At 39.9% G+C, this 11508-nt stretch overlaps 1 protein-coding gene across 1 annotated transcript; it reads left to right on the top strand.

The window, feature by feature from the left end:
* The first annotated feature begins 1103 nt into the window (after positions 1-1103).
* On the top strand, positions 1104-3877 carry LOC127578549 (MANSC domain-containing protein 4-like). Its single transcript, XM_052030699.1, has 3 exons — positions 1104-1323; positions 2267-2401; positions 3177-3877. The coding sequence occupies exons 1-3, from the start codon at positions 1104-1106 to the stop codon at positions 3875-3877; spliced, it is 1056 nt and encodes a 351-aa protein (XP_051886659.1).
* Positions 3878-11508: the final 7631 nt, after the last annotated feature.

Raw genomic sequence — 11508 nt, 5'->3', positions numbered from 1 at the left:
TACTACGCCCTAAGTAGAAAACTGCCCTTGGAAAAATAATCTTGTTCTAATTACAGAATGTTGCGTATTTAAGTTGCATTAGTATAAATGTGGTCCCGGTATGGTTTTAAGCCGTGGGTACACTTTATACTCAGTTTAGAATTAAAATACATCTTACATCGCTTATGATTCCCCTTGAAAACAATGCTTTCATTCAGCTTTGCCAAGTGTTGACCAATTGTTTGCCCTGATTAATAGGTGCTATGCAAGCCTCGCTCGACATGTTCTCCAGTGAGATCACTGATACTGTGAGTGTCGGTTTGGGGATACTGCGTGTCCTTTTGTGATTTGCAGGTTTATCAACAATGGCATGTTTCATCGGTTTATGGAAAGTCATATGTGCAGGACTTATCTCCAAGAAGAATCGCCATCAGCTCGCTGATTTTGTTAAGTCCCTGTCCAGATATGACTTTGTATTTTCCACATTATACTTGATGAACTAAGTGCATAAAGCAACCAAACGCTAACGTTCACTGCAGCCCAAATCCGAAACAGTAGAAAACATTTCAGTATATAGGAGTATCTTTGTAACAATGTCACCAAAGTTCATCTTGTATCAAGGATAAGGAGAGTAATATCGAGACAATGAATCCTGACGCTGTGAAGTAATTCATCAATTCGTCGAAAATCGATTGATCTATACATTCTCTACGTTTTTTTTCTAATTCCTTGTAAAGATGTGCACGAAGGAAAAATCGATAATCAGATTTATTGTCTTTTTAATTTTTTTAGTGCAACTAAGCTCCATTGGATTTTATAGTCTTGGTGTTCTCAATTTGACTTTTAAATTTCATCTCAATTTTGTTCGAATAAAAAACGGGGTGCAGGGAATATATTCCTTTGACACACTGGAAAATCATCTGCCATATCTGAAGAATGAAGAATTAATTATTTCAAAAATATCAGTAACCGCATCCACTCCCACTTTCTCTGTAATTAAAATCTTGAAGCAGTGCCATGGTGAACATGTTCATTTCTGACGCAGAAGTAGCATCTCACCTTGTGTAAGAGCGCCGACACAGCGAACAGTGTTTGCCCAGTGCAGATCTGAGCACTCAGTGGCCATGATTCTCACGTTGATTCTGCTGATGTTCTTTCCGGTCCTTCAGAGATCTACTCCTCGATGTTCGCCCACAGTGTTTTATCGAAACTGCTGGCTGCGTCATTTTCCTGGCGTACTCATAGATCTGCCACTTTCCAGAAGCAGGGGCGCCCACCTGGTCAATTATTACCACGCGAAGACTGCTCGACAATGCAGCAGAACCTGCTGCCTCCTTCAGAATGGTGAGTTTGGCAGGCGACCGTAGGAAGAGTTTTCACCCTGCCTTCAACATACAACGCGCCGGGATTTTCATATCAGGATATCGCCTCGTGTTTGGTTGATCCCCCAAATCCGACTAAACAACCTTTACTATTCATTCGCGTGGTTATTCGACGTCCGCAGTTGAAGCGGGGATGCAGGAGAATTCAGGGGTGATCCTCGAGATGAGATAGTTATTAAATATAACTAAATAAGTTAATCAGAATGACGTTTGATCACTGGGCTGCAAAACAAGTTTTGACTAGTGAAACCGTAACAAATTTAATTGTGCCAGACAATTCAATTATCCAAGAGTTATAATGTTATAAAGAGTTATAAAACAATAGAAGTTTTGATTCAAAGTTTAAGGACCGTCAAAAAAATATATAAACAGGGCTGAGCGATACATTCAAGAAGCAGATTTGAGTCAAATAATAAGGAAAGTTGCTGATCGATAAAAGTGACATTTTGGCTAAGTATTAAGTTTCATGAAACTGAATCCAGTTCTCGTTCAGTACAATGATCTTTGTGTTCCAGCAATCTCAGCCCAGCCCAGGTGTCGAACGACCTTTCCCCTGTACCCTGGATACCACGCTGCATGTTCTCATTCAACTGGTAACAATTACTGTACTGCTTCTTTCTTCCATTCAACAGGGTCCTTAAGCTCGAATGTACTTTCAGCTCTTCTACATGTACAGTGCCCCATTCATTCACACTCTCCAATTTAACTCAACCTCTTTTAGTCTTTCTTATCTGCTGCTCTATAATTGAATGCTGGCGTGCTGGCCCCTAAACAATCAGTCTTCAGGAAACCTCTCTGAGGCACCAGCAACCCGTCCCACCCACCCCCGCCCCCCTCTTGTAAACTATTTCTACTCATTGCATAAATATTCGAATTAATTTGTTCCTATTTTCCATTTATTACAGACACATGTAACATAGCCGTCTTCAGCTTTGCCCAAGAACAGGGCGGTTCCAACTGTTTTCACCTTAACTGCCCAAATCAGGAAAGTTGCATAATGAGAAGAAAGATTGATTTTACACTATTTAACATAACAAGAGGTAAGTCCACCATTGTTTTCCATTTTAACATGAATGAATAGAAAACAGAGCAATACATTTTTATACTTCATGCAATTTGAAAATAAACGATAAAACGACTTATTAGTTTGTGTGGACCGGCTGCATCTGTCCAGTATTTATTCCTCAACAGTTCATCCATAAATGGATTAAGCGTTCGTTTATCTCTGATGCAGTTTTAAGCACACTGTCCTGTAAATTCCGTGCCAGTACACGCTAGTAAGAGTGACTTTGCTATTAATCACATTTGGGAATGCCCTGCAGAGTTGAAGCCTCTGTAGGACTTACACGCAGTCGAAGTAAACAGATTTTCATCATATATGGTGGTTAAGAAGCAAGATGCTGGAAGATGGTTTGCATTACTATGAGACCGAACACATCACCTTCACATGAGGATCGAGTGTGTTCACGAGTTGAGTTCGTCCAGCTGCAGTCGCCACTCGCAATCTCAGAGTAAATGAAAACCAAAAGAACAGTAGATGCTGGAAATCTTAACCAAAAACAGAAAATACTGGAAAACACTCAGCGGGTCAGGCAGCATCCGTGGGAAAAGAAACGGTCGACGTTTCGGGTCTGCGGCCCTACGTCAAAACTGGGATCCTCTACCCAGAGCCAATGTTCCGTTATGGAAGGGGGCGCTGTCCATGATCTTTCGACTTTCATTTATTTTACCACTTACATCACAGTGTCATTTGAGATCGCTGATGACATGTTGACTTAATTTCGTAGCCTCATTTTTCCTGCAATTACTTCATAGGTGAAGATCCAGATTTGCTTGTTTTTGGAGACCGTCGAAATAAAGCCAGAGAGCCAAGCTTCCGATTTTCCACCAACATGTCAAGACCTAATAATTCCGGATACCTTGGGCTGGACAAACAACGCTATTACAACAGGTATGCTTCGCTTTCATCACAAGCAACTCTTTCCACCTACGACTGGTACACAAATGGGTCACTTCCATCACGGACTCCACTTCTTTCCCCATCGAACCCGGTGTCGGTCACTGATTCTCTGGACATTGGGAGAGGCGTAAACAATAGCCGAACCGACTCGACTGAGCCACCAGAAGCGCTAGCCTTAATCAAAGGTGAGCTGGTCCCTAACGTTGCGTCGGAGACCACTTTCCAGCCCTCTCACTTTCTTATCAATGCAACTGATGAAGAATCAAGTAATCTCAAATCGACTCCTAACACCCACTCCTTCGGAAAGGCAAACAGCACTATAGGGAGCATTGGCAAGAACCAGACGATTGAGGGCACGACAACCACGACACCTTGGCAAGTGGATCTAGAGGTTTTACTGACTCCATTATTGATGTTATCTTTAATCGCGTTGATTTCTGTGTGCGGTATTGTATGGGTAGCAATATGGTGCAAGAAAAAGCGAGGTTACTACAGACCGCTCCAGCCCGGTGGTGCTGGAAAAGACAACATCGAAATTAGAAACAGGTTATTTTAAATGGTTTGAATTGACAATTATTGAAACAACGGGCCATTCAAAGAACGCTTTATTGTTTTGACTTCATGCTAAAATTACACGTCCTGAAATTTGTCGTCTGGTAAATTGTCTTTTTTTTCCCAGGATTATAACTTTATAGAACCGACAACAATCCTTGACGTTGGCATATGCCCAGTTATATGCAAAATTTCGGAAGCTGTTTTCAATAACTCTCCTCTCCTGCACGTCATATGTGCTGTTGCATTATTTGCCGAGGCAATCAGCTGCGAATCAGTATTTGACCTGAATGCCAATTTATTTACCCAGAATTCTTGACATAAAAGCCATGGAAAATATTACCTGTTCCATGGGTTTCACCCAGTAAGTTTTTGAACTATATACTAAATTAAAATTATAGCTGAACAACCTCTCTGGCCAGATTAACCGACTTCATAATTATGGAATGTTAGTCTTTCCATGACAAAAACATCATTATTGATAATAGTATGTTAAAAGTAAACTAAAAGAAAACATTACATCTATTTTTGCACATGCACGTCGCGACCTTTATCTGACAATTTTAGAAACAGCAGCCCATCCAAAATTTATTGGTACAAGGATATCTATCTATATGTAACCTGATATAAAAGCTTTCTCTGTAGGCATGAGGTTTATTTATACAATATTTCTTTTTGACTAATTCTTTTAATGAAGGGTGTAACTAATTTTCCAGACAACAAAATTTCTCATCAGTTTTGGTAACTGAATTAGATGCAGGTTTTTTCCTAATGTGTCACGCTTCTGTTTATTCACTCATGATAAGAAAAAAAGTGTTTTGTTAAAAGGAACTGTTGTGGATCTTAGTCTGAATTTATAACACAATAATCCAAAGTGGAAGTGAATTATAGGCTTGATTCCACTATTATTGATTTTGAAATGATGGAAAGTGGTGACACCAAGAAAACATGTATATTCTGACACAAAAATCCCAATTAACTTGGAAATATTAGGTACATATTTTTAAATGAATAATGAAATGCATATGATTTATTACTTCAGAATGGTTCATAATTTACCTATAGGAAAAAGGGTGAGAAGCAAAGAAATTTAATTTTGCTTTCTTATGTCCGATATGTGGAAACAGATATTAGCTTTAAAATTATATTAATGAATATTAGGTTATTTTTCATTACGACTTAGGTTGAAACTTAAATTGCGTCAGGTAACAGTCACTATGACACAGATGTAGTGCATAATCTCAACATGTAACCCACACATAGCTCTTTACCATAGAAAATAAAATGCAAAATATTAAATACTTCTTCAGCATCATTTGTATATCAAAAGAAAATAACTGATTGATAGATTTAATTTATCAAGTATGCCAGTTGCAAGTTCAGTATGAACAAGGTCAAATGCTACTAACATTAAACTTGCCAGTTATCTATTCAAAAGTGCTACGGAATAATATTTTATGTCACAATTATGATGACATGTTATGTTTATATTTCAAATTATTTAAATTAAAAGGTTAAGTGATTTTTTTCAGGCAAAAGAAAGTAGTATTGAAATGTGTACAGATGATGGCAGGGCTACTACAACAATAAAAAAACCGATAAAACACAAATCACATTTCCCAAGAAAGGATCAATTAAGTTTATGTGTATATGTTTGCAATGTAGGGTATGTTCCAATCAAAGTGAAATACATGCAACAAAGTACATTTGGTTTTGAGAGGCTTTTAAAAGAAAAAAATGGTGGTTATTGGCCTAGAACTTGGTTGCAGTACTGAATCATGATTTCACATAAAGCTCTGTGCTCCAATCACTGTCCACCTACCAGCATACTCTCATGGTCTATGATGTCCTGAAGTAATACAATACCTTAGAATGGGCTTTAGAAAGATGCTAGTCCAGTATCAAATCATATTTACGTAGATGTGGCAAGTTGGATGCGAGTGTGCCACACAAATTTAATATTGAATCTATGCCAGTAATGTGGATTGCATGTATAGGCATTAGGTCAGACATTCCATTAAAAGGAAATATATTGTAAGCAGCTGTTGGCACCCAAGTTATCTTTCAGCTGAGTAGGGTTTTCTCTGACTAGTGTCTTCATGGGTCTACTTACATCCTTTTTGGATAATGGCAACTTTACAAAAATAAAAACATAAACGAATTAATCAATGTGACAATTAGACTAAAGCAGCTTATAGGTGCTCCTGAAATGTCTTTCTTTTTCATTAAGTATAGCTTCCCCGCTACAATAGTTGGCAGAGTTCAACTAACTCTCGACTACTTCCTGCTCCTCTTCCGAGGAAGAACAAGGACTGAGTTCCCCGGCCTTTACCTTGCAGCCACCACATTCAACAGATTATCCTTTGCAATTTCTGCCACCTTCAATGAGTTTCCACTGCCAGACATATCCTTCCCTACCTTCTTCTTTCCTTTCAGCACTGTTCTCTTTGTGATTCCCAGTCATGCTCTTCCATCTCTATCAACGACTCTCCTTCTCACAGCAGTTTTCCATGTAATAATGGCAGGAGATAGAATCAGAGTTATACAGCATGAAAATAGGTCCTCCAGCTTACTGATGTGCCAACCATTGAGCACCTTAATCCTATACTGTCCATTTTCTTTCCTTGACACATTCTCATCAACTCCTCCCCTCCTCCCGAATTCCAGCATTTGATAATACACGACCGGCAACTTAATGTAGCCAATTAAAATACCAACTCACATGTCTTCTGGGATTGGGTGCAAAACCAGAACACCCAGAGGAAATGCACAAGATCACAAGGAAAAGATACACACACACACACACACACACACACACACACACACACACACACACACACACACACACACACACACACACAGAGTTAAGGTCAGGAATGAAGGTTGCAATACCTGGTCTTTAACTTCATTCCTTTCCATCATCCAGGGACAAAAACAGTCTAGAGGAACAGCACCTCATATTCTGCCTGAGTTGCCTACAGCCCGACGGCATAAACATTGAATTCTCCAACTTCAAGTAACCTGCTCCCCTGGTTTCTTTTCTTGTTCCTACTACACCCACGACCCCAATCATCCTGCTTCATTCCCCTCCTTCACCCACTCTATCTGCACATCACCCACAATCTCTTCACACTCGGTCTTCCTCCCTTACTGTTTCCATCTGCTCACCCCACCTCTCTTATTTGGTTCTACGCTCCACCTTCCTTTCCTATCAGACTCCATCATCTTCAGCCCTTTGTTACCTCCACCTATCACCTCCCAGTCTCTGTCACTATTTCCACTCTTCCCTCCCTCATCTGCCTATCACTCCATCTCACCTGGATCCAATCATCACTTGCCAGCTCTAGCCCCACCCCTTCTCACCTTTTTTTTATACTGGCTGTCTCCCCTCTATCTTTCAGTCCAGATGAAGGGTCTCGATCCAAAACCTCAACCGTCCATTTCCCTCCACAGATGTTGTCTGACCATGAGTTTTTTTTTTGAGTTTTTGAGTTCCTCCAGCTTTTTGTTTTTTGCTCCTGATTCCAGCATCTGCAGTCTCAGATGTTTCCTGTGTACCCAAACAGTCCTTTCAGTTGAAGCACAGATTCTCGTGCACTTCTTCCAATCTATTTGTTGCTTTCCTCTACAGTGGAGATACTTAATGCAGATTGAGTCACTGCTTTGCAGACCATCTCAGTTCAGTCGGCAAGAGCAATCCTGAGCTTTTAGTTGTAGTCATAGGGCAATACAGGACAGATACAGGCCCTTCTGCCCAACAAGTCCATGCTGACCATGGTGCCCACTTATCTATTCCCATTTTCCTGCGTTTGGCCCATTTCTCTCAAAGCCCCGCCCCTGCACGTGCCTATCCAAGCGCTTCTTAAATGATACTATTGTACCTGCCTCAACCATCCTCTGGCAGCTTGTTTCATATACTCACTACCCTCTGTGTGAAAAGTTGCCTCTCAAGTCCCTTTTAAATCTTTCCCCTCTCACACTAAATTCATGCCCCCTAGTTATGGACTCCCCTATCCTGGGGAAAAGACTGTTACCATCCACCTTATCCGAGACTCTCATAATTTTAAACACTCATTCTTGAGTTGCCCCTCATTCCCCTACATTCCAAGGAATAACATGGACTGGCCAACCTAAAGTAATCCAATGAAGCCTAATGTAAATTTGAGGAACATAATTTCTTCTTTCATCTGTGCACATTGCAGCCTCCTTTTTCTGCTGTAAGGTTATCAACCTGCAACTTTAACTCACTTCCTCTCTCCACAGACACTGCCTGATTTGCTGGAAATTTCCAACATTCTTATTTTGATTTAGTACTCAGCAACAGCTCTGATCTGCATGTGACAGTGTTTACATGTCCCTTTGCTTATTTTTTTCTCTAACTGCCATCATTAATTTATCAACCAGGTGGCTCCCTAAATTCTGGAGTTACCTTAGCAGCCCTGCTCCCACCCTCTTCAGAGATATTCCCTGTGTCCTACCCATCTCTCCCCACCCTCTGTACAACTTAAAACCAACTTGTTTTCTCACTTTCCCAGTTCTGATGAAGGACCTGAAATATTAACTCATTTTCTCTTTCCACAGTATTTTCTGATTTTATTTCAACTAGATTGTTTATACAGCTCCAAAGTTAATTGAAGTTGAGTTACTTTTTTTTGAAAACTCTCAGTAAGAAACAGTTTAAAAATGTTTGGGCATAGCAGAAAAGCAGACCTTATGAGGAAACCTCTTCAGCTCTAAAGGCCTCCTCATCTCAGAATAACTAAATAAGCATCTACAATTGTTAAACTGAGTTTACCAATCTGGCTACTTATCTCTAATACAAATATATATATATTTTTAACATAGGATATCTTTAATAGTCACATGTACATCGAAACACACAGTGAAATACATCTTTTTGCGTAGTGTTCTGGGGGCAGCCCGCAAGTGTCACCACGCTTCCGGCGCCAACACAGCATGCCCACAACTTCCTAACCTGCACGTCTTTGGAATGTGGGAGGAAACTGGAGCACCCGGAGGAAACCCATGCAGATACGGGGAAAATGTACAAACTCCTTACAGAAAGTGGCCGGATTTGTACCCGGGTCGCTGGCACTGTAAAGCATTACGCTAACAGCTACCCAATGGTGCTCATTATTACATAACCACATATTTATTCAAATAAAATAATCTTGCTGTATCCTTAGAATATAGGCTCACTTAATTTATCAGTTTTTAAAAGCTCAAAATACATAGCATGTAATGACACATTCAGGTGTGATTTGATAACAGAAAGCAGGATTACGTGGGCATTTTTGACAAAACCAGCATTTAATGCCTATCCTAAATTCTTCTTGAGAAAGTGATCGTTAGCTCCCTTCTTAAACCACAGTCGCTCCTATGGTGAGCAAACTCTACGGTGCAGTTAAATAGGGAGTTCACAAATATTAACCAGCAACAATGAACAAACAGCAATATATTTTAAAGTCAGATTGATGTGCAACTTGGAGGTACTGGCCATCTAATGTATCTGTTTCAGATTTGAGAGGTGGTGCCATAAAGATCTTGGCAAGCTGATTGTGTGCATTCTGTGGATGCCACAAGACTGCAGCCATGATGTGTTGGCTGTGGCGGGGGGGGGGGGGGGGTGGTGGTGAGGGAGAGAGGGTGGATGGTTGTTTAAGGTGGTAAAATATGCACCCATTAAGCAGACTGCTAAGTCATAGATGTTGCTGAGTATTACTGGATTGGCACTCATCCATAGAAATGGGAATGGGAAATGGCTTAATTACACTCCTAACTTACGCCATTTAGATGGTGGGGAGCATGCAAATCACCCGCAGAATAACTACACAGATTTAAAATTTTGGGCAACATGTACAACGTTGTGTGGAAAAGCATTTTTTTTAATGGAGTGGTTATCACCTTATTGCCCGTAGGGATGGTGCAAACAAAATCAATCTGTGCCTTCAGAAGGACATTGGATAGGCAATTGAAAGGGAGTAATTTGTAGGACTATAAAGAAAAAGTGAGGTGGGGGATGGCAGAATGGGACTTACATAACTGCTCTGCTGGGAACTGGTGTAGACTCAGTTGGGCAAAATGGCTTCCTTCAGTGTAGTAATATTACATTTCGACTGAAGCAATCACATGATTGAGATAATTGGCCTTTGATAACCACAATCCTCTTCCTTTTTGCTGGGCATAATGCCTGAGATTGGAGGGTTTTCCCTTTGATTCCCGCAGACTTCAACTTTACCTCTGTGAATTGGGGCTCCTTCATCCAGTACATGGTCAAGAGCTTCCTTAATGTCAAGGGCAGTTGTTTTTACCTTACGTTTGTAAGTCAGCTCATGTTTGGGCCAAGGTGTAGAGGTGAATGATCATACCAGAGCTTGAATTGAGTCTAATATTAATATGAACTCAGATTGTTGGTGATAGCACTGTCAATGACACCTTCCATTACCTTGCTGCTTGTTGGCTGGATTGGATTGGTCCTGCTGATTTGTGGTTACAATTTACCAGGGCAAATTTCCAAACTGTCAGGTGTTGAAGCAGCACAGGAAAAAGTTAGCTAGAGACGAAGTTAGTTCTGGGGAACAAGTCTTCACCACAAGCCAGCATATCATTCAGCTTTAAAAGATGAATCAAATTGATTGAATACAAGCTCCAGAATTGGCCTTACTTGGGGAGAAGACCAAGATGGAAAATCCACTCAGCACTTCTGGTTTGATGGCTACAAACCTTCAACCCTGTCATTTGTTCTTATGTGCTGGCTCAAATTGTCATTGAAGATTTTGATATTCATAGCCCCCCTTCCCATTCATGACCAGATGTGGCAGGAAAACAGAAGTTTTAATCTGGTCTGTTGGTTATGGAATTGCTTCGTGTTCTTTGCATCCAATACTGTATTGTAGCTTTAACAGGGTGCTGCCTCAGTTTTATGTATATCTGTTGTTGCACCTGGCATACTTTTTGGTTGAGTGAGAAAAAGATGTGCTTTACAGCTTAAATGAGAATTTGAGGTTTCAGGGCACATTCTAACTCTCCAGGAGATTTATATGTTTATGAGAGTAACAATTTCCTTAACTTTTAAAGAATGATATCTACGCCAAAAAGTAAATTATAGTTTAAGAAAAGCAGATGATAGATTTGATATTTTTGGAAATGCACAAATCCATTTTTTCGTCTCATTATTTGTGTAGCTGCTATACAGGCACATTTTGCTAGATCAAACCAAAAATTAAATAATCCTGTTTTGCTATTGAATACTTACACTGAGATAACTCTGAGGTTAAAAGCCTTGAAGCTGGGAAGACACAGAAAGCCAAATCAAGTGGCATCCTGAATACCCTAAAGAAGGTTTATTATTCTTTTAACTCAATCAAAAAAGCATTGAAGTCTCTCCAGACCTTTCTGGGAGATGAAAATCATAATTAAAATGTTGCACCTTTGAATACACATGCAAAATTGATACTTAAGATAAGGGACACAGCAGAATTTTTTTCCCCAAATCTTTCAAAATATTAGCATGTCTGCTTTCATATTGTACAAGTAAAACAAAACATTGAACAGGTTTCCATACAAAATTTTTCACTCTGTAAAACATTTAACCTACTTCAATCAAGTTTTATTATGAAACCTTTACGTGATCTT

Source organism: Pristis pectinata, chromosome 15 (assembly GCF_009764475.1).
Source record: "Pristis pectinata isolate sPriPec2 chromosome 15, sPriPec2.1.pri, whole genome shotgun sequence".
Lineage (NCBI taxonomy): Eukaryota > Metazoa > Chordata > Chondrichthyes > Rhinopristiformes > Pristidae > Pristis > Pristis pectinata.
This window is presented reverse-complemented; position numbering and strand designations above follow the sequence as displayed.